This window comes from Mchenga conophoros, linkage group LG12, assembly GCF_057382185.1.
Source record: "Mchenga conophoros isolate Kocher_MC1m ecotype Shallow Benthic linkage group LG12, M_conophoros_male_GT1.1, whole genome shotgun sequence".
NCBI lineage: Eukaryota > Metazoa > Chordata > Actinopteri > Cichliformes > Cichlidae > Mchenga > Mchenga conophoros.
The window spans coordinates 11,645,180-11,668,930 of NC_140537.1; the positions used below are offsets into that span (position 1 = coordinate 11,645,180).

General features: G+C 45.5%; 1 protein-coding gene across 3 annotated transcripts in view; it reads right to left on the reverse strand.

The window, feature by feature from the left end:
• Positions 1-5,796: 5,796 nt before the first annotated feature.
• LOC146562173 (histone-lysine N-methyltransferase EHMT1-like) overlaps positions 5,797-23,751 on the reverse strand; it is a 51,989-nt gene continuing 34,034 nt past the window's right edge. For 2 of the 3 annotated variants that reach the window (XM_085293683.1, XM_085293685.1), the window contains exons 20-24: positions 10,903-10,989; positions 10,718-10,796; positions 9,752-9,927; positions 9,145-9,218; positions 5,797-6,275 (exon numbers count right to left, since the gene is read on the reverse strand). In XM_085293683.1, the coding sequence (XP_085149809.1) occupies positions 6,244-6,275; positions 9,145-9,218; positions 9,752-9,927; positions 10,718-10,796; positions 10,903-10,989 (448 nt within the window). In that variant the 3' untranslated portion in view covers positions 5,797-6,243. The remainder of the gene's footprint in view (positions 6,276-9,144; positions 9,219-9,751; positions 9,928-10,717; positions 10,797-10,902; positions 10,990-23,751) is intronic. The other variant, XM_085293684.1, reaches the window with a different exon arrangement.

Genomic DNA, 23,751 nt, shown 5'->3' on the forward strand with positions numbered 1-23,751 from the left:
GTCCTTGGCAGCTTCCTCTCCGCAGGGATCTCCTCTCTCAGGTGGGAGGAGAAGTGTTTCATCCACACCCAGATCTGTGGCGCCTTCATGCTTACCTGCTGAGAGGTTAAACTTGATTGCTAAGGGTTTGCCACCTAGTGTGATAGCGACAATTCAGAGTGCTAGGGCCTCATCTACTAGAGGCTTGTACGCTTACAAATGGACCACCACACTCTGCCATTTCAGTGCTCTATTGTGGCTGTTTTGACATTCCTGCAGGAGCTGCTGGATAAGGGCCTTTCATTTTCGACAATTAAGGTTTATTTAGCAGCTATATCTGCTTGTCATATTGGCTTTGACGGGGTAACACTAGGTGCACATCCCCTCGCCATACGTTTTCTGAAAGGAGTTCGCCGGCTGAGGCCCGTGCTTAAGTCCAATGTCCCTGCTTGGGACTTGTCTTTGGTGCTGGAGGCCCTTTGTAGCCCCCCGTTTGAACCCACTGAGTCTGTGGATATGAAATTTCTTTCATATAAGACTGCATTACTTCTCGCTTTGCCTTTGGCAAAGCAAGTGGGTTACCTTCATGCGCTGTCTGTGCATCCCTCCTGCACACAGTTCTCTCCTGATGGCCAAAAGGTCGTATCTTATAGCTCAATGGAGTTTGAGTGGCTGAGCTTTTGCTCCCCTCCTTTTGCATCTGAGAAGCAGAGCATGCATTTTCTTTGTCCAGTGCATGTGCTACGCACCTACATTGAGCGCACTCAGAATGTGCGTTTAAGTGACCAGCTGTTTGTCTGCTTCGCTAATCCAAATAGAGCTAGAGCTCTGTCCAAACAGAGGCTCTCCCACTGGATTATAGAAGCTATCTCACTGGCATACGGCACCAGAGGTCTCGCTTTGCCCCACGGGGTGAGAGCTCATTCCACCAGGGGGATGGCAACCTCATTTGTGCGGCAGCTAGTTGGGCATCACCGCACACTTTTGTGCGGTTTTATCGGTTGGACGTTACAGCCCCTTCGGTGGCTCATGCTGTCCTTTCTGCTGGGTCTACCACTCACTAAGGATGTGATGGTCCGATTCCGGTTCAGTGGCTGCTCTGTGGGGCGTGTATACTTATATATACTATACGTGTATACCATACTTATGTGTTGTACCGAGTGAGTCGACTGAAAGAGAACGAATAGTTATGTCTATAGCTTCTGTTCTCTGAAGGAGAGGAACGAGTCATAATCCTTTGTCTCACCCCAACCGATCGCAGCAGATGGCCGCCCCTCCCTGAGCCTGGTTCTGCCGGAGGTTTCTTCCTGTTAAAAGGGAGTTTTTCCTTCCCACTGTCGCCAAAGTGCTTGCTCATAGAGGGTCATATTAGAGCTGGGCGATAGAACGATAACAATATGCATTGCGAAATAACTTTTCCTCGATAGAAAAGTTAAACTATTGCGATAGGCCTCGTCTCTCTTGTCCTCTTTAAAAAAAAAAAAAAAAAAAAAACAACAGCCAATCCAAATGAAGTAGCGCAGAGCCGAACCAATCACAGCCGCAGCGTCACGTCACGTGACTTGTTACGTGCCGCACATGTGTATTTGTTTGGGAAGCAGCCAGCCGCTGTGCCGCCTGGTAATGGAGGAAATGAGTGTGCCGACTAGAGAAAGATCAACTGAGCGTGACCGAAGGTTACCGAAGAGAAAACAGATGATGGTTCTAATGCCGGAGAGATTGTCGAACGGAAGAGCCACAGAAGTTCCGTAGTGTGAAGGTATTTCGGCTATTTCAAGTCTGACAAAAACAGAGTAGCGCGCACTGTAAATGTGCCGAAAGCAAGTCTGGAAATACAATAAAGCGGTGCATGCTCAATCTCTGACTGGAAGCGCTAATTCGTCATTCGGCTTTTGTCAGATTAAAGTAACTGTTTGAAAAGCTAAGCTATACAACAAGGAGAGATTGAGAATTCCCTTTTAGTTCTCAGTTTATTTGATATTGACAAAAGTTAGTCAATTTTGTCTGATCTTCTGTAAAACTTACTAAGATTTATTTTTAGAATTAATATTTTGTTTCTAAGTGGAATTGACAATTTAGTAGTCTGTTTTGTTTGTTCTATTTTGAAACTTAAACGCTTCAGCGGCTGCCTTTTGTGTAGTTTGCCATATTTGCCTTTATTTATCTGAAAAAGTCTCATGTTCCTTAAGTACATCTACCCTCTTGAACTTATTATGGGAAATAAATATTTAAATAAAAACAAGCTGCTGATTATTTCACATTTTACTTGTGAGCAACGGCACATTAAATCTTACAAATATAGTTATTTGGCTTATATCGTGATAGATATCGTTATCGCCTGAAATGAAAAAAACATCGTGATATGAAAAAATCTTATATTGCCCAGCTCTAGGTCATATGATTGCTGGGTTTTTCTCTGTATCTATGAAGCGCCTTGAGGCGACTTTTGTTGTGATTTGGTGCTATATAAATAAAATTGAATTGAATTGAACTATTCGTTCCACACCACTGAAGTTGCACCATTTTAACAAACCAATTCTGGTTCATCTGTTTCATTCAACGATCCGTTTTCGCCCTTCTCATTCTCCTTCGCCGCCATGCTTTTTCTGCCATGTCGGCATGAAGACAAAGGCACTGCGCATGTGCGTTTTACCCATATTCTATCGCAATATTTCATTTTCTTATCGTTGCCCAACATTATACCGGTATTACCGTGAACGGTATGATATGGCCCAGCCCTATAGGGAGCTACAGTTAATTGAGGCAACCATGAATGCCAACATGTACTGTGTCACACTGAAGCAGAGCATGATCCCCCCACTTCAGACACTGGGCCACAGGACAATATTCCAACATGATAACAGCCCCAAACACCTCGAAAAAGAGCAGTCCCTTGCTAAATAAACTGAGGGTAAAGGTACTGACTGGCCAAGCATAACTCCAGACTTAAACCTTATGGAGCATCTCTGGGGCATCCTCAAATGGAAGGTGGAGGAGCGCAAGGTCTCTAGCATCCACAAACTCCGCAACATCATCATGGAGGAGTGGAAGAGGATTACTTAAATTAAAACATGCTGTTCGTAATCTTTGTAAATCACCGGTTAATTGCATATTAATTTTGTACTTTTCCCCCCTTTTAATCTAAACGAAAGGGATCAGTTTTTATGCAGTGGTTTTACTGGGCTGTAAATTTCTCATCAAACCCCTGCTCTTAAACAAATTGTCACATCCAGCTTCGATACATCCATACAATATTGATTGTAAAAAAGGTTAGCACGTTGTTAAAGGAGGCCATACAAAAGGCATCATACGTTTTGTTAACAGTGATGGCTATAATTTAAAAAAAGAAAAAAGAAAAAAAAGAGATTTGTATGGCTAGATTTACCTTCTTTGCATACAATCTATACTCTCAAACCCATCAATTAGTGATGGGATTTCCGGCTCTTTTTAGAGAACCGGCTTTTTCGGCTCAGATCACTTAAAAGAGCCGGCTCTTCAGGTTGTTTTATTGCTTTAATTAATATATTATTAACAACAATATAAAATTATGCACAAAAGGAATTACTAATGTAAAAAAAAAAACCCACGTGGTTTTATTTATATATGTTTATATATAAATATATATGGTGGCCCCTAGAGACAAAGCACGTACAAATTCCAAAACACATTTCTAGCGTTAACTGAACTTCCAAAACAGAGCTATCTAGATCACTTAAATTACACAATTGAAAGTATACGTGTATTGTTTGTGTATTTATACACAAGCACTCATATATATTCAAATAATTAAAAAAAAAAAAAAAAGTTCATATACCTGTCACTACCACACACCAAATCCAGTCGTTGGTACTTCTTGGCTTGTGTAGCCACTAGGTAACAAAAAGCTCAACACTGCGCCCAGCATCCTGGAGCACTTGTGTCGTGTTTTGGAGTTTGTACGTGCTTCAGAGTTTTTAACGTGTTTTGGAGTTTGTATATGCTTCGGGGTTTGTACGTGCTTTGACTCTAGGGGCCACCGTAGGTATACTTTTATTTATTCACTCCACATAAAATGTAATAAATAAATCATATAATACAAAAACCAACGATTTACATTTCAACTTTTAACTATTTAAATTTTCAGCTTTTTCCTTTTAAACAAATTTAAAGTGAAACAACACAAAACACTGCAAACCACAACACAATTAAATATAAATATGAAAAAGAAGATGCACATTCTCTGACATATGGGCCTGCATGAATAAACTTTCTGAATCCTTTATCATCTGCAACTGAAAATAGTTGTGGATGATTACTATACCTTTCTAATGTGACGTTGTTGTTCCTGGCTCTCTTCCTCTCTCTCTTTCCCTCTGGCACTGTTCCTGTGCTACTGTGAGTGTAACTACCGCCCCTCCCCCTCTTCCCAGCGCAAAGCACAAGGCTCGCGTGCAGAGTGAAGCGGAAAAAAAGTGCGAGAGAGGGTGAGAGAAAGACAAAAAAAAACAAAAAACCAAAACCCCGGCTCCCAATAAAGAGCTGGCTTGTGTCGTTCACTTTAAAGAGCCGCCTCTAAGAGCCGTTTCGTTTGCGACCGACACATCACTACTAGGGCTGGGTATCGTCACTGGTTTCTAGAATCGATTCAATTCCGATTCACAAGGTCCCGAATCGATTCGATCCACGATTCGATTTAATTCGATTTGAATCTGGGAAATTTTGACAGAAATATTATAATTCAGATAAGTACATTTACATATTTTTGTATCTATAAAAAGGAAGCTGACACACGCAAGACTTTATCAAAGGTGTGAGCATCACAGCAGATGCCTTTGTGTCAAAGTAGCTGAAGATAAAACACAGAAAAACATGAAGGTGATTTTCCTGGCCTGGGATTTTATAAAAATATTCTGCAGTACATCAAAAACGAAAGAAAACCATTAATCAACATATGATTGTAATCTGAAGTTACAGCAGTTTTATTAGAGACACGGCTAAGCATTTTGCATTTTGCATAATTTTAAAAAGTTTAAATTTGTTCAGTATTGAACAGCAGAAATTAGGTTTTCTTTTCGGAAGTGTATATAAAACGGAAAAAAAAACAAATGTCGGCCGACAGCGCTGTAAACAACGGTAGTCTTGTGCGTAACAAGTAAGCGAATAATGAAGAAAACAGATTTTTAGACGGGAAACTGTTCTTGAAGTACAGAGAGAGAGAGAGAGAGAGAGCTGTGCATCTTGGTCAAAGCAAAACAGTAAAAGTCAGAGTGAATACATGACGATGTTTATGTGAAGCATAGTTTGGATCTTCTTTTGCTGCTGGTTCGGTCAATATTGTTTGGAGAGACATCAAACTAACAGCTTTAGAATCAGCGCATAAAGGGCGTGAACACAAAGCGCGGCAGATCAGAATCACCAAGCTGTCGGCTTTCAGCCCCAACCGTGAGAAAGGCGACATCTAACTGATTCTGATCCGCGGGTCGCGCTGTGTGTTTAAGTTTTTGTGCAGAATCCGTGTTTCTGCTCTCATTTACTGTCTTAGCTGTTTGGTGGTGGTTGAAATTTTGTGAGATTTTACCTGAGATTCTGGCATTTCAGGCAAAATAAATTTATATTAAAAAATCGATTCAGGATTTTAATGAATCGATTTTACGTTATCCAAGCCAGAATCGATAAGTCGATTATAAAAGCCCACCCCTAATCACTACCATCAATCCAAGAAGCCTGAGATGAACTGGAATACCAAATGTAACACAGACCTCATCATCCGGCAAAAAGAAGGGAAAAAAGCTGCATCTACTGAAACATTTCTCTATTAACACGAAAAAATACCACAGATGATATAAAATATGTTTAATGACTACAAAGCAAACATGAGGTTAAAAACTTAAAAGTTCACAAAAGAACTCAGACTACCACAAATCAGTTAACTTCATTATTCCACATGTAGAAATATGAAAGGAAGAATCCATGAATGTAAAAATCATCTGTGTCTCTCAGTCTTCATTAGCACTATTTTTTCTGGCAGAAAAGTAACTTCATTATAATAAGTTAGATCTTGTGCTTTGGTGATTAAAACATGTCTCTCTTTCATTTCAGGTAAATATCAGACAACATAACTGCGTGTAGTCATGACATTACTCTTACATGGTATCTGGTTCAGGGGGCAGTGTTTCTTACATTAAAGAGGCCACAGTAACAAAGAGGAATCAGTGAGTTTCTATTTACTAGCAACTGAGTGACGACACTTATTAGATCCACACTGACAGCTGAAGTACTTGCTTTTCACCCTCCAATAGTGATCACCATAATCGAACCTGTTGAGGAAAAGAGAACAACTGTGTTAACTTGTTCATCCTACAGCCTGGACAATTTCTGATTTTTAATACAGATACTGATATTTGGTCATTTAAAAATCAGATATTCCGATATATTGGCCAATTTTGTTTTCTTCGTTCAGAGACATAAAACAGATTTCCCACATTATTACTCAGACAGAAGCTTCATCTTTGCACCCTGCTGCATGAAGAACAGTTCAGTTTCCAAACAAATTCATCTAAAACTTTGAGTACACATTAGTCTCAGCAGTCACATGCAGTGGTTATTTTTGTCCCTGCATCTCATTAAAATATGTTGCTATTACTGAGTCAATGTGAAAGTCTCCCAAGGCTCCCAAGTCTCCCAAAGTCAATGTGAAAGTCTCCCAAGGCTCCCAAGTCTCCCAAAGTCAATGTGAAAGTCTCCCAAGGCTCCCAAGTCTCCCAAAGTCTCCCAGGCACACGTTGTCATTTAATGGTTTTTCTTTATTTTTATAACTATTTACGTTGTAGATTCTCACTGAAGGCATGGGATGGGATGGGATGGCCTGTTGCTGCAGGATGCTGTGGTAGCCATGCTGATTCAGTGTGCATTCAATTTCGAATAACCCAACTGTGCCACAAAGCACCCCCACACCATCACACCACCTCCTCCATGCTTCATGGTGGGAACCATGCATGTAGAGACCATCCATTCATCTTTTCTGTGTCACACAAAGACATGGCAGGTGGAACCATAGATCTCAAATTTGGACTCATCAGACCAAAGCACAGATATCCACTGGTCTAATGTCCATGTGTTTCTTGGCCAAAACAAATCTCTTCTGCTTGTTGCTTTTCCTTAATTGTGGTTTCTTAGCACCTATTTGACCATAAAGGCCTGATTCACACAGTCTCCTCTGAAAGGTTGATGTAGAGATGTGTCTGTTACTGGAACTCTGTATGGGATTTATCAGGGCTCTAATCTGAGGTGCTGTTAACTTGCGATTTCTGAGGCTGGTGACTCGGATGAAATTATCCTCAGCAGCAGAGGTGACTCTTGGTCTTCCTTGTGAGCCAGTTTCATCGCAATGCCTGATGGTTTTGCGACTGCACTTGGGGACACATTTAAAGTTTTAGCAATTTTCTGGACTGGCTGACCTTCAGTTCTTAAAGCAATGATGGACAGTCATTTCTTTTTACATACAGGGAGTGCAGAATTATTAGGCAAGTTGTATTTTTGAGGAATAATGTTATTATTGAACAACAACCATGTTCTCAATGAACCCAAGAAACTCATTAATATCAAAGCTGAATGTTTTTGGAAGTAGTTTTTAGTTTGTTTTTAGTTTTAGCTATTTTAGGGGGATATCTGTGTGTGCAGGTGACTATTACTGTGCATAATTATTAGGCAACTTAACAAAAAACAAATATATACCCATTTCAATTATTTATTTTTACCAGTGACACCAATATAACATCTCCACATTCACAAATATACATTTCTGACATTCAAAAACAAAACAAAAACAAATCAGCGACCAATATAGCCACCTTTCTTTGCAAGGACACTCAAAAGCCTGCCATCCATGGATTCTGTCAGTGTTTTGATCTGTTCACCATCAACATTGCGTGCAGCAGCAACCACAGCCTCCAAGACCCTGTTCAGAGGGGTGTACTGTTTTCCCTCCTTGTAAATCTCACATTTGATGATGGAGCAAAGGTTCTCAATGGGGTTCAGATCAGGTGAACAAGGTGGCCATGTCATTAGTTTTTCTTCTTTTATACCCTTTCTTGCCAGCCACGCTGTGGAGTACTTGGACGCGTGTGATGGAACATTGTCCTGCATGAAAATCATGTTTTTCTTGAAGGATGCAAACTTCTTCCTGTATCACTGCTTGAAGAAGGTGTCTTCCAGAAACTGGCAGTAGGACTGGGAGTTGAGCTTGACTCCATCCTCAAGCCGAAAAGGCCCCACAAGCTCATCTTTTATGATACCAGCCCAAACCAGTACTCCACCTCCACCTTGCTGGCGTCTGAGTCGGACTGGAGCTCTCTGCCCTTTACCAATCCAGCCACGGGCCCATCCATCTGGCCCATCAAGACTCACTCTCATTTCATCAGTCCATAAAACCTTAGAAAAACCAATCTTGAGATATTTCTTGGCCCAGTCTTGACGTTTCAGCTTGTGTGTCTTGTTCAGTGGTGGTCGTCTTTCAGCCTTTCTTACCTTGGCCATGTCTCTGAGTATTGCACACCTTGTGCTTTTGGGCACTCCAGTGATGTTGCAGCTCTGAAATATGGCCAAACTGGTGGCAAGTGGCATCTTGGCAGCTGCACGCTTGACTTTTCTCAGTTCATGGGCGGTTATTTTGCGCCTTGGTTTTTCCACACGCTTCTTGCGACCCTGTTGAATGAAACGCTTGATTGTTCGATGATCACGCTTCAGAAGCTTTGCAATTTTGAGACTGCTGCATCCCTCTGCAAGATATCTCACTATTTTTGACTTTTCTGAGCCTGTCAAGGCCTTCTTTTGATCCATTTTGCCAAAGGAAAGGATGTTGCCTAATAATTATGCACACCTGATATAGGGTGTTGATGTCATTAGACCACACCCCTTCTCATTACAGAGATGCACATCACCTAATATGCTTAATTGGTAGTAGGCTTTCGGGCCTATACAGCTTGGAGTAGGACAACATGCATGAAGAGGATGATGTGGACAAAATACTCATTTGCCTAATAATTCTGCACTCCCTGTATGTCTTTGTGTGACGCATAAAAGTTGAAAGAACAAAAAACACATGATCAGCTTCTACAAAAGCAAACAGATGTTGCCATAGTATGAATTCTAACAGTTGTCAAATATGGCTATCAGCTGTGTACTAACCTGACTTCTGCACAACACAACTGATGGTGCCAACCTCATTAAGAAGGCAACAATTAAACCCTGACAAGGCACACCTGTGAAGTAAAAACCATTTCAGGTGACTACATCATGAAGCCCACTGAGAGAAGGCCAAGGGTGTACAGCGCCATCAACAAAGCAAAGCGTGGCTACTTTCAGGAATCTAAAATATAAAACACATTTAGAGTTATTTATCCATTTCTTCTCTTTGCTACATAATTTAATATATCTTGCTTCATCTATTTGATGTCTTCAGCATGCTTCTACAATATAGAAAATAGGAAATACAATGAAAAACCATTAAATGACAAGGTGTGTCCAAACTTTTGATTGGTAGTGTACTACTCTGAGGAGATCCCAAGGCAGACACTTGACACATTTACATACACGCTTATTTAATTACTATTTTATGCTGTTTGGATGGTTACCCAACAGGGAAGTTGCAAAGTGCCCTCTGCTGGATGAACTATGCAACCTCAGCACTCATAACTTGGTTAAAGTGCATTTCTCCCATCTTTTTGCTTTTTAATTGATCAGCCATTTAGCAAATAGCCATTATTGGGCCCACTGATTTTTCGTCACCACTCACCCTATCTGGTCTCCAGCTTTGATGGACCGACTGGAGAAGAAGGCTATCCGGGGGAAGCGTAAGTCCTGGTGCATGGTGAACACCCTCACAGCCAGTAGGTTGGGCTCACACAGGTGGTTGATGAAGCGACCAATGTTGCCAAAGAGTCTTGCATCAATACAATGGGCATCCCCAACCTGCACACATGTTAAAAAAACAAACCAAAAAGAAAAAAAGGAAAGCAAAATTTGTATCCTGCTAATGACTGCCTTTTGATAAGATAGATGTTAGAAAAAGGTGACACCCCCATGATGAAGTTGAAAGAGCAAAAAAACATATGATCAGCTTCTACAAAAGCAAACAGTTAATCTAGATTTTATCAACAGTTTTATCATTAAGTTGAACCTACAGTGAGAACATGTAAACTGCTGCTCACAGCAGCAATTCATTTCCAGAATAGTTGGACTGAATGAAGGTGCTGCAATAGTCCTGTCAAAGTCAAGTTTTCAACCTTATTGAAACGCTGTGGCAGGACACTAAGAGCTGTTCATAAACAAATGCCTGGAAACTGAAGCAATGTTGTGAAAATTAGTGGGCCAAAATTTCTCTAAAATGACCTGAGAAACTAAGTCAGAAAGACCAAAATCGAAAAGGTTTAAAAGCTTTAACCCTAGTCTTAAAAATACAGAGGGTGTCTGTTTCCTGAATCCATACTGGAAGCTGAAGGCTGTGACTCTCATCCTAACTTTAAATACTGTAGAAACCACAAGTAAGCCCGCAGTCTGAGAGCGAGGAGCTCTGTTGGGGTGATACAGTACTACAAAGTCTTCAACACAGTGCCTGATTTTTCAAGACGTTGTACCTTAACCTACAATTTACACTAAGACTTTAGAATTGCAAAAAATGGACTTCCTTTTATCCATGGCTATATATAAATAAACTCTGCTGAGTGCAGCTTTAAAAATGTATTTAAACTTATTGAATCACCTTATTGTCGAGAGTAAACAGGAAGGAATCATTCTCTCTTTTGTCAGCCTCTCCATCTGTGATGATCTCGCCAACATACCTGTGGATCAGAACGGAAGTGAGCTTATAGCACAGCTCATTTTATATATCTTTTATGCTCTTAAACACACTACATTTTATTGCTTCACTTATGAAACAATCCTCACTCGCAAATGAATGTTCCTTGAGGGATATCCTGCATGGCTCTCACTCCCCAGCCCATATTCTGTGTTCTGAACAGCTGTAGCCGGACCCTGAAAAAAAACAACAAGGCAATGTAGACGGCAGAAGTGGCAGCATGCTTTAGAGCAGGGGTGTCAAACTCAATTGCACAGAGGGCCAAAACTCAACACTTTAGGTCGCAGGCCAAACAAGATAAACGTTTATTGAACACACTAAAACAATGTTTTTTTTTAAACATAAATATGAATAAAAACAGACAGGAATATTATTCCAGATTTTATTTTATTTATATATCAGAATCAGAATCAGAATACTTTATTGATCCCTGGGGGAAATTATTTTTTGTTACAGTGCTCCATTTTAAACCAACATTAAGACAAGACAGACAATACGCTAACTAAGAATAGTACAATATATACATATATATACATACATACATAAGTCACTTATAAATAAATATTTGGAAAAGAAACATGTGTAGTTGTAGCAGCAAACAGTGTGTTAAGTGGATATATATATATATATATATATATATATGTATATGTGTGTGTGTGTGTGTGTGTGTGTGTGTGTGTGTGTGTGTGTGTGTGGGTGTATATACACACACACACACACACACGAGACAAAACGTCTTTGCAGTTCAGCAAAGTCCGCTGACTCGGTTCAACATTACCCGGCAACGGGGAAAGTGAGGCAGGTTGCACTGGTGCATTTTTGACAGCTTCACTTAAAATGCCTTCACCGCATCATGCATGCCATGTCCATGAACTGACAGATTTCCTTGCTGAGCTCAAAAACTATTGAGAATTTTTATCCCAACTCAGCCAACGGACCTCTGTATGATAAGGAATGTCAGCAAACTCTGAATCTATTTCCCACATAAAAGACTGAAATTGACGGGGATTTAAACTTTTAGCTCCGATAAAATTTACGGTTTGCGTTACAGTGGTCATTACATGCTCCATTTTTAGGACTTTACCACACAGCATTTCCTGCTGTATGATGCCGTGATATGCTGTTAGCTCACCGGTACAGTTCTCCTCCTGCATCTTTACTCGCATCCTGCTGATTAGTCCGCTTTTTTCACCGCACAACACCAGCGCTCCATCTGTTGCAAGTCCAACAAGTTTGTCCCAGGGCAGTTTCATGTTGGTTACACTTTGACATACATTTTCAAAAATGTCTTTTCCTGTCATTGTCCCGTGCATCGACTTAATGTTCAATATTGCCACTCCACAGATGAAGATGGCCAGCTGTGCAATGTGCATCATGTCTATACTTTCATCCACAGCAAGAGAGTATGCAATAAAGTTTTTGCTTCTTTCACACAACTTTGTTCTTAAATCAGTGGCCATCTCACCAACCCGATCAGTAGGGATGGGTATCGAAACCCGGTTCTTGTTGAGAACCGGTTCCCACTGTTTCAATTCCTTGGAATCGTTTGCCATTTTTGCAAACGATTCCCTTATCGATTCCAGTCGCCCCGAATGACGTCACCACGTTGCGGAGCATCATTTACCTGGCAGGAAACACGGCGCCAGCGGCTCAAATGCTCAAAAGCTTGGTTATACTTTACGAGAACGGATGACAACAGGGCAACTTGCAATACTTGCAAAGTAGATATTTCATTTAAGGGAGGAAACACTACGAATATGCAAAAGCATTTGCTCACAAAACACGTGATAACCTTAAATGAATGTCGTGTTTTTAATTCCGCTCCGGACTCGTGAATCTCAACCGAGCAGCAGCGGTAACGCTTGCACGTCCTCTCCCGTTAATGCGGCAGGTAAATAATCAACTAACAGTGCATATTATGTTAGCGCGATCTGCCTTATTACAAAACCTGCCATTACTGTGCATTTAGGTGACCATGACGAGAGAGACAGACAGAGTCTGGCTGTCTCATATGCTGGCAGTTCTCACTGCAGTCTACCGGTAGCGTCTCCTTTCAGGCCAGGATAGACGAATGTCACCGAGCAGTGACTGAGTTTGTGGTCAAAGGCTTGCACCCATTTGCCACAGCAGATGCCCCGATTTCACTTTGGTAAGTGAATGTGTTTAATTGTAGGCAGGGACATTACTGGATATTCTTGTGTAATTGCTACAGAATAATTTATGTTACACTTTGTTATTGCTACAGGAGAATATTTATTTTATTATTTTACATTTACATTTTTTTTCCTGGGGACCCTGTGACACCCCATTGAAGAGCCGTAGGCTGGATCTCTTAAGATCTCACTGTTGGGTTTGTAAGGCCATGTTACTCCTAAATTTCTATCTTGTTCAAAGAGAAGATAAAAAACAAAGTTCTAAGCTAATCGACCTTAGTGTTCTTTTTTAAAAATAAGAATCGATAAGAGAATCGATAAAGAATTGAATCGTTAAACAGAATCGAAAATGGAATCGGAATCGTTAAAATCTTATCAATACCCATCCCATCTCTGGGCTGGGGCTCGGGCCGGGCCTCGGGGGCTTGGGTCCTGGTTGGTGTGTTGCCGGGGTTGTGGGCGGGTGGGTGCATGGGGGCCCAGCCCTGGAGCAGGGTGCCGCCGGTGCATCGAGCCACCTGGGGGGCTCTTCAACTGGTGGGGAAGATTGTCACATCTTGCAGGAGCTTTCCTCTCCTCAGGGGCTCTCTCTACAGGAGGGGGAGATACAGGAGAGGTGGAGGAAGATCTCAGCCTGGGTGTTTATTGTCTTATGTAGTCTGGAAGAAGAGTGGATGGTGGGGTGGGTGCAGTTTTCTCTGTGGTGGGGTTGGGTAGACTGTCCTGGGCTCTGTGGGGCCGGGAGGCGCTGCTGCGCTGGGCCCCGGTCTGGATGGGCCTGGGCCCCCTTTCCCTGGTGGGTCGCGGGGTATGGGGGTGCCTACTGGGGTCAGCGGGGGAGCTGGCCCCAGGGAGGGGTCACTTGCCCCTCCCTTCCTTCCCTCCCCATCTCCAGCTGCCTCCCTCTTCCCGCTCCACCACAACCACCCACACATGCAGGACCTTGGAGTAGGGGTATGTTACCAGGGTGCAGAGGAGGCCACCCCCCCTGTCCCCTTCTGGCTGCCTCTGCCTCAATTTTATCCCACAACTTAGACATTCACATTACTCACACTCTCGTTACACATACATATAGGATCTTGGGGGTGGGCACGATACACGGAATCCAAAGTACCATCAGGGTGTACACCCCACCCCTGGCGTCGTTGCCCACCTCTCAATGTTAAATACACGTAGACATTGAGGGCCAGCAGGAGGGACCATGCGCTTACCTGCTGCTCTCTGGCAGGTAGCTCCATGCCCTCCTGGGTTTTAAATGCACCTTAGAACACACATGCATCAACACTACAATGAGCGGGTGGAGGGAGGTTTGGAGTCTTCTCTCACCCCCATTCTCTGTGACCTGCTGGAGCGGGGGGGCTAGGAGGAGGAGTTGGCCGTCCGACTGCGGTCTGGAGTGTGGGGCCTCCCTGCTGCTGCGGAGTCGGGGCGGTCTGCCTCCCCCCACCGCAGGGAAAAGGGTAACACCACCTGGGTCTGGGGGCAGTTCCCCCCCTCCAGGGGCAAGGGTACCTAGACCCGGGGCTTAGAGTACGCTTGGGGAGTGTGATCGTGTGTACAGCGTCTCTTTATGTCTGTCTCCACGTTGGTTGAGTGTGGAGTAAGTGTATATGAGAGCATGAGGGTGGGAATGGATGTTTGTATATGTGTGTGCCTGTATTTCTGTGTCTATATGTCAGGTTGGGTGTCAGGCGCCACCTCTCTGGGGACATCTTAGGCCCTCCAAGGTATGGAGGCCTATCTCCCCCTACCACCACTTCCCCTGCCAGTGGCGGACTCCCTCAGACATCGGTGAGTTGGTGGTTCTTTGTGTCCGGGGGTGGGCGTCCAGGTACACACCGGCTCACTCCTTGGCGGCCGCTTATCGGGGCCTGGAGCCTGGGGCTTGCTCGGGCCACTTTGGAGGTGGGGTGCCCCCGGCCTCTCGGCCTGGGGCTCGGTCACTCAGGCACGGCTGGCTGCCGGCGGAGCTCACGGGCGCGTCACTGCAACTCCCCCTGGTTTCTGCTCCGCGGCTGCTGAGTGAGCCCTCATCTGGGACTCTCCTCAGCTCTTTCTGGGACAGTGGCGCGGCTGCCCCTCTGTTGGTCTTCCTTGGTCTCTTGTGTTCTGGGGGCCTCTGGATGTCTGGAGTTTTGATCTCCTCCATACCTGCTTCATGCCCTGGAGGGCGGGGCTGTGGCCCCCCCACACCCTCTAGCAGATCATTACATGAAGGAACCTTTTAAAAAAACAAAAAACAAACGCGTCCATGCTCACAGGTGTACACACGGGTGATCACACCCACAAACTACACCCTTTTTGGCTCCTACCTCAAAGCACACTGTGTTCTGTTGATCTTATGTGCTGCACAATAATGTTTAATATTTAGTATTTACTGTCATATTCCCATATATCATTGTGATGTTGTTTATTCTATCACTCTTGTTCTCTTCTGCTTGTTTTCTTTTTTCTTTCTCAGCAGGTGACCCAGGTGATTGATATATGCATTTTTTTTCTTTTTTTCTTCTTTTTTTTCTTTTTCTGCTCATTCTGTTGGTTTTTGCCCTTCTCCCCCGTCCCTCTTCTCAGCTGTTTCTCTTTCCCTCTTTCTTTCTCCCCTTCTTTCCCCCAGTCAAGTCTGTCCCATAGTCAGTAAGTGAAAATAAAATAAACAATAAAAGGTGAATCAAATGGACCATTATGGCAAGGCTGGGATGGTCAATTTGGTAAAGTAAATCCGTTGGGCATCTTTCTTTGCCTTTAGACAACAATTCTGATGGCAAAAGAGCCAAACGGGACAGGCAAAAAAAAAAAAAAAAAAAAAATCAATACCCATCCCTACCGATCAGCAATCGTATTTCTGCTCAGGCTCACATTTGCCAAAATCTGCGTTTTGTCTGGACACAAGACGTCGCACGCCTTCATCATGCAGCTCTTCAGAGTGGTACCGGCCTGATTTGGCTGTCTCCTCTGCTACAGTAAAACTTGCTTTCACAACAGCTTCACTTTGTGATTTTGCTCCGGTGAAAAAAGTCTGCTGAAATGTCAGACTCTTCTTTAGCTCTTCTACTTTCTGTAGTTTCTCATCTGCATTTAGGTTTTTCAGCTTATCCTGACGTTTTGTCTCGTAGTGCCGTCTTAAATTAAATTCCTTAATTACAGCCACATTAGCTCCACTAATAACACACACGGGTTTACCAGCAATGTCTGTAAACATATATTCAGTCACCCACTGGCGCTGAAAGGCTCTGCTTTCAGAATCAACTTTTCTCTCCACTATTGTGAGCACCTACCTTCGCAATAACAGAAGTTTGACTTCACTGACGGGAATGTTCCCAGTTAGCCTAGCGTTCCGCAAGGAGGCTGCAGCACTGCATTATGGTATCTGTAGTTTGTATATTATTAGCGGCTCATATGCCGGGCCATGCATAACATTAATAATACATCTATATAAAATGATCTCGCGGCCGGATATAAATGTACGCCGGGGCGGATGTGGCCCGCGGGCCTTGATTTTGACACATGTGCTTTAGAGGAACATTAAGACAGAAAACATCTTAGAAAGTGAGTCCTTTTCCTTCCACATCAAGCTGAGTTCTCCCTCTTCTGGCCAAGGATAACACTGCCTGCCAGGAATGTATCGGGCACGTAGGTTGTCACCTAATGGTTCGCACAGCATACACATCTAGCTGGCATGATTGATGTGATGCAGTTTATTATCACCCGAACTTGCACAAAACCTCAATCAAGGCAGTAACAAGAGGCACTCTCCAAGGAAACACAAACATAAAGCAAGTTTTGAGCTAATGAGCAAGGATTTCTGAAGAGTATGTAAACTGGTACAGGTAAAAGTGACACTTAATTTTTAGTCTTGGGCCTGAAAAACACATTTTACCTAATTGCTGAAAATATCTCTCTCAAAAATGCGTATCCTTCATTGTAACTGCAGAAACAGCTATTCAGAGTATGTTCTCTGTAACAATAGGAGCCCCATTAAATCTTTAAAAAGAAAGTGCAAGTGCTAAATAAAGAAGTAGGAAAAAATTGCTCTAAATGGGGTGCCTGCATGTCATCTACTAATTGGCAGGTTGGTGGTTTGATCCTTTTGCTGTTCCAGTCCTTGGGCAAAATAAGTCACTCTCTGATGTGGGTGCTAGCTAGAAAGCACTTAGGCAGAAAAAGCACAGCAATCTGCTGGAGTACCAGGAGAAAACCCATGTAGGGAGAACCTCTAAGCACCACAAAGAAATGTCACAAGCAGGCTTAAGCTCAGAGCCTCCCTGCTGTAAGGTGACAGTGCTAACTACAGCACCCTGAAGATAAGCGATCAACAGGCAGGCAGACTAACAATTCTAAGAAACTGGTCTACTGGGAACTGGTTTTCTACAAGAACTGGTTCTCTTTCATAGCATTCGTTTCGTGTCTCACTATGGGGAACGCCTCCTGCGTGACCTCATCAGAAGCTCAAATACCATTACGCCAGCCCTTACAGGCTGGCTAGGTGACGCCCATGTCAGGAGGGGCCAGTGCCTCCCTATATAATAGGCTGACATAGCGTCAGATGTCATTCAAAAACCTCTTCTCGCTTCTCACAGAAGCCTGTAGACAACTGTGCTATTGGGTGCTAAAGCTAAACTGTCCACAGATTCGAGTGAACAACTCGGTCGCCGGGCGCTTTGTTCCCAGCCTTTCAGTTGTCCACTAGCATACAAGCAGTAGCAATACTGTTCTGTAGCTAGTGCTGGTGCCAAGTAGCAATACTTTCACCCAGGGAAGTAGCAATACTTTCCGAAAGCGAAGTAGCAACACTTTGCTAATAAAGGTACCCCTAGCTTCACCATCAGGTAGCGATACCCTTCGACGCTAGCGGTTTTACACATTAGGTAGCAATACCTGTAGAAAAGTAGCAACACTTTTCAACCCACGTTAGCGAGGAATAGCAATATTCTCCGCACTCAGTGTCAGTCTCGCTAACGTGCGCAACCCTCTAGCTAACCATGGCTACAACGGCCAACGAAGTTGCAAAACTTTGTCCTTGCGGCAAGAAGATTTCTGCCTGGGATACACACCCCGTGTGTGCGGCATGCCTGGGCTTATCTCACGCTCAGGCTGCCCTGACACCTGCACACGACTGTATCCACTGCGCGGCTTTCCCACGCAAACTACTCCGCCGCAGGCTAGCTCGCCAGGCTAACCTGTCGGGCGGCAACCCTTTGCTGTGTGAGGCTGCTGCGGTGCAAGGAGAAACTGAGATGCCCGATGATTTGGCCGCAACGCCAGGGCCGAGCTGGGCAGAGGCAGACCCTCAGCCCATCGCGACCGCTTTCCCGTCGCTGGAGGCACACGGAGATCGTGTGTTTTTCCGCGATGCTGGAGTCACCTGGGGAGGAGATGCTAACGAGGACGGAGATGAGTCGGCTGACTCGGAGCTCCTGCTGTCTGACGACGGCGAGGAGGAAGATTCCACCTCCTTGGCTAGCATCAGCTGGGCTGCAAAGCCCTCGGCTACCGGCGAGATTTAAAAACCGACACCGCCGTCCTCCCTGGATCTCGACATGCAGGACATGTGCAAGCGCGCAGCCGCTAGGCTCAACATCCCGTGGCCCGCCATACAAACAGAGGTTGTAAAGTCTCGTTTTGACGGTAAGAAATTGCCGAAGGCGAAAAAGACGGGGAAGCATGTGTTGCCTGTTTTCCCTGAGCTACTCGATGAGATAGCGGTGACGTGGAAAGCAAAACCTTGCAGCGAGAAACACCCCATCGTGGGGAGCTCCCTGCTGGATTGGATGGACTGGAGGGGATGGAGTCTATCGGCCTCCGCCGGATGCCACAAGTGGAGCCGTTGGTGGCGAGCAATCTTCACCCGAAGACGTCTCTGTCCTCATCGGCCCCATCTCTCCCCTCCAAAACAGACCGCTTCCAGTCTAGCCTTACAGATAAGTGCTACAAGGCAGCGGCTCTGTCAGTAAGAGCCCACAATGCCTCTTCTATGCTAATGGCTTACCAAGCTGAGCTAGAAGAGGACATGACAGCTAACACAGATACCACAGTGTGGGAAGAAATCTGCGTTATAACTGACCACGTCCTCCGCCTCCACAAGGTAGCCATACAGGCTACTGGGAGAGCCATGGGCCTCATGGTTCTTCAGGAGCGAGCACGCTGGCTCGGGCTCACCAACCTGACGACTAAGGAAAAAGAGGAACTCCTCGACACCCCTGTCGTCCCTCACGGTCTCTTCGGTGCGGCTGTTACATCCATGCAGAAGAGATGTGAGGAGAAAAAGAGAGATGATGAGGCTCTGAAACTCTGCCTGCCGAGGAGGGCCCAGCACGCCACCCCAGCAGCGCCGCGCCAGTCATTCACGCAGGCAGCGTCTCGCCCGGTCCCCGCTTTCAGGATTCCCAAAGTGCCTAAGACGCAAGCAGCCCCCCAGGCTGCCGGGGCCCCTAAGAATCCATGGACTCTGAAGCAGTCTCCCCAGGCCAGACCTCAAGCGGCCCCTCCTCCTCCCCCCGCTGCCGCGATCGTGAGGAGGAAGAAGCGGCCGGCCTGACAGCCTCTCCTCTAGGCGGGAGCGAACCCAGTTTCCCCCCTTCATGGGCCACCCTCCCGCCTCCCAGCTCCATTCCAGAGCAAGTTCAACGGGACATGTTCCACACAGAGTGCTTGACTCGGGCCGGCGTTCCTGTCACCGGACCCGCCAGAGGGAAAGAGAGCCAAAGTTCGCAGTGTTGTTTCACGAGCACTTCTCTCATGCATTCTGTATTAAAAAAGCCCCGACACGCGCATCCAGGCAGTTTGCCGAGGGCGCTGTCGAGTGTTGCAAAACACATGAGAAAATCAAACATGCTGAAAAACGGAGCACCGTCTGCCATAACGCAGCCCGTGGAGACTCGCGTTTCCACAGCTGTGATGATACAGATGAGCCCGTCACCTCGCTCGCCTGTGACAGAGGTGATGGGACGCCGAAATGGCGTATGTTTCGCGCTGCGACCACAAGGGGGCGCCAAAACGCCATATTCGGTGAAGTGGCCAGTGAGCGCTCTGTCTCTCCACATGAAGAGCTGGGCCACCTGCACTCAGTCAGCATGGGTGCTGAGGACATTGAAAAAGGGCTACAGGTTGCAATTCAGTGTCGCTCCACCACAATTCAAAGACATTGTTTACTCTCGTGCTCCGGGCGAGTCTGCCAGTTTTCTCTTGGAGGAAATTTCCACCTTGAGAGACAAAGGAGCTATAAGAATTGTCCCTCCCGAGGAAATGCACAGCAGATTTTATTCAGGGTATTTCCTTGTGCCAAAGAAAGGGGGAAGGGGGATGAGAGCCATTCTGGATCTCCGTGCCCTGAACCGGCATTTGAGGACATACAAGTTCAGGATGTTGACGCACGCCTCGCTGCTACGGTTTGTACGAGCGGGCGACTGGTTCACATCAATCGACCTGAGGGATGCTTATTTCCACATCCCCATATACAGTGGGGCAAAAAAGTATTTAGTCAGCCACCGATTGTGCAAGTTCCCCCACCTAAAATGATGACAGAGGTCAGTAATTTGCACCAGAGGTACACTTCAACTGTGAGAGACAGAATGTGAAAAAAAAAATCCATGAATCCACATGGTAGGATTTGTAAAGAATTTATTCGTAAATCAGGGTGGAAAATAAGTATTTGGTCAATAACAAAAGTACAACTCAATACTTTGTAACATAACCTTTGTTGGCAATAACAGAGGTCAAACGTTTACTATAGGTCTTTACCAGGTTTGCACACACAGTAGCTGGTATTTTGGCCCATTCCTCCATGCAGATCTTCTCGAGAGCAGTGATGTTTTGGGGCTGTCGCCGAGCAACATGGACTTTCAACTCCCGCCACAGATTTTCTATGGGGTTGAGGTCTGGAGACTGGCTAGGCCACTCCAGGACTTTCAAATGCTTCTTACGGAGCCACTCCTTTGTTGCCCGGGCGGTGTGTTTTGGATCATTGTCATGTTGGAAGACCCAGCCTCGTTTCATCTTCAAAGTTCTCACTGATGGAAGGAGGTTTTGGCTCAAAATCTCACGATACATGGCCCCATTCATTCTGTCCTTAACACGGATCAGTCGTCCTGTCCCCTTGGCAGAAAAACAGCCCCATAGCATGATGTTTTCACCCCCATGCTTCACAGTAGGTATGGTGTTCTTGGGATACAACTCAGTATTCTTCTTCCTCCAAACACAACGAGTTGAGTATATACCAAAAAGTTCTACTTTGGTTTCATCTGACCACATGACATTCTCCCAATCCTCTGCTGTATCATCCATGTGCTCTCTGGCAAACTTCAGACGGGCCTGGACATGCACTGGCTTCAGCAGCGGAACACGTCTGGCACTGCGGGATTTGATTCCCTGCCGTTGTAGTGTGTTACTGATGGTGACCTTTGTTACTTTGGTCCCAGCTCTCTGCAGGTCATTCACCAGGTCCCCCCGTGTGGTTCTGGGATCTTTGCTCACCGTTCTCATGATCATTTTGACCCCACAGGATGAGATCTTGCGTGGAGCCCCAGATCGAGGGAGATTATCAGTGGTCTTGTATGTCTTCCATTTTCTGATGATTGCTCCCACAGTTGATTTTTTCACACCAAGCTGCTTGCCTATTGTAGATTCACTCTTCCCAGTCTGGTGCAGGTCTACAATACTTTTCCTGGTGTCCTTCGAAAGCTCTTTGGTCTTGGCCATGGCGGAGTTTGGAGTCTGACTGTTTGAGGCTGTGGACAGGTGTCTTTTATACAGATGATGAGTTCAAACAGGTGCCATTCATACAGGTAACGAGTGGGGGACAGAAAAGCTTCTTACAGAAGACGTTACAGGTCTGTGAGAGCCAGAGATTTTCCTTGTTTGAGGTGACCAAATACTTATTTTCCACCCTGATTTACGAATAAATTTTTTACAAATCCTACCATGTGGATTCATGGATTTTTTTTTCACATTCTGTCTCTCACAGTTGAAGTGTACCTCTGGTGCAAATTACTGACCTCTGTCATCATTTTAGGTGGGGGAACTTGCACAATCGGTAGCTGACTAAATACTTTTTTGCCCCACTGTATCCCCCACACCGAAAGTATCTGAGATTTGCTTTCCAGGGGATGGCATACGAGTTTGTAGTCCTGCCTTTTGGTCTCTCACTGAGCCCAAGGGTGTTTGTGAAATGCACCGAGGCAGCAGTGGCCCCGCTCAGGAAAAAGGGCATTCGGGTGGCCACGTACATCGACGATTGGCTGGTGACAGCCCCAACCCGCCAGGGAGCGACTTGTCACACAAATGCTCTCATACAGGGGTCCCCCAAGTTACACACGCTGGCACACAGACTGATAGTCTGGAGCAGTGTTCACCTGCTGTCACTGAGAGCAACTCACGTGCCGGGGATCTTGAACTTTGGAGCAGATCTTCTCTCCAGGGGCAACCCGCTGTATGGGGACTGGAAGCTTCACCCGGAGGTGGTGAAGCAGATCTGGCTGCAATTCGGTCTGGCGACCGTGGACGTTTATGCATCCAGGGAGAATGCTCAGTGTCCCCTGTTTTACTCGCTGAACGATCAGAGAGCTCCACTCGGGGTGGATGCTCTAGCTCACGAGCGGCCGAGAACCCTCCTCTATGCTTTTCCCCCAGTGGCCCTCATTTCTCCAACTCTGGCCAGAGTGAGGGAGAGAAGTCACTATATGATCCTGATAGCCCCGCACTGGCCAGGGAAACACTGGCTGGCGGAGATTTTTCAGCAGCTGTGCGGCCCACCTTGGCTGTTACCACTACGCAGAGACCTCCTGTCTCAGGCACGGGGGGAAATATTCCACCCCCACCCAGAGAGGCTGGCTCTGTGGGCTTGGCCCGTGAGTGGTTTAACCTGAACACGGTGGGGCTCCCTCATAGTGTTATCGACACTATTCAGTGTTCTAGAGCATCGTCTACTCGGACGCTATATGAGCATAAGTGCTGTGTGTTTGAAAGCTGGTGCTTAGAATCACAGGCCATCCCTTTTCAGTGCTCTGTGGCTGTGATTCTGTCATTTCTTCAGGCCCTGATTGATAAGGGTAAAGCCTTCTCCACCATCAAGGTGTATTTGGCAGCAATTTCAGCCTGCCATATTGGTTTTGAGGGAAAGACTGTTGGCCAGCATCCCTTAATATGCCGTTTCATGAAGGGTGCACGGCGTAAATTGCCTACGTCTAGGCCATTGGCTCCATCGTGGGACCTTCCCACAGTATTGGCTGCGCTCTCCTGTTGCCCATTCGAACCCCTGGAACAGGTTGAGTTGAAATTTCTGTCCTTGAAGACGGCTCTTTTAATTGCTTTAGCTGTGGGTTTGTGTGGGAGAGATACACGCTCTCTCAGTGCATCAGTCATGCATTCAGTTCTCCTCGGATAATACGAGGGTCTGTATGCGGCTCAACCCTGCCTTTGTCCCGAAGGTTGTCGGCACATGTTCCCCTATAGAACTGCCGGCCTTTTGCCCACCGCGGTGGGCTCTGCGCATTTACATGGACCGAACCCAGAGTGTCAGACAAAGTGACCAGCTGTTCGTGTCCTGGGCTAAACCACATATGGGAAAGCCTGTGTCTAAACAGCGCCTCTCCCATTGGATAGTAGGGGCAATTGCCTTGGCCTATACTAGCAGGGGCCTTCAGCCCCCTGCTGGCTTACGTGCGCATTCCACTAGAGGTCTGGCGACCTCATGGGCTCTCTTTAGGGGAGTTTCTATTCAGGAGGTGTGTGCAGCTGCATGCTGGACCTCACCTCATACATTTGCTAGGTTTTACAGGTTAGATGTGACAG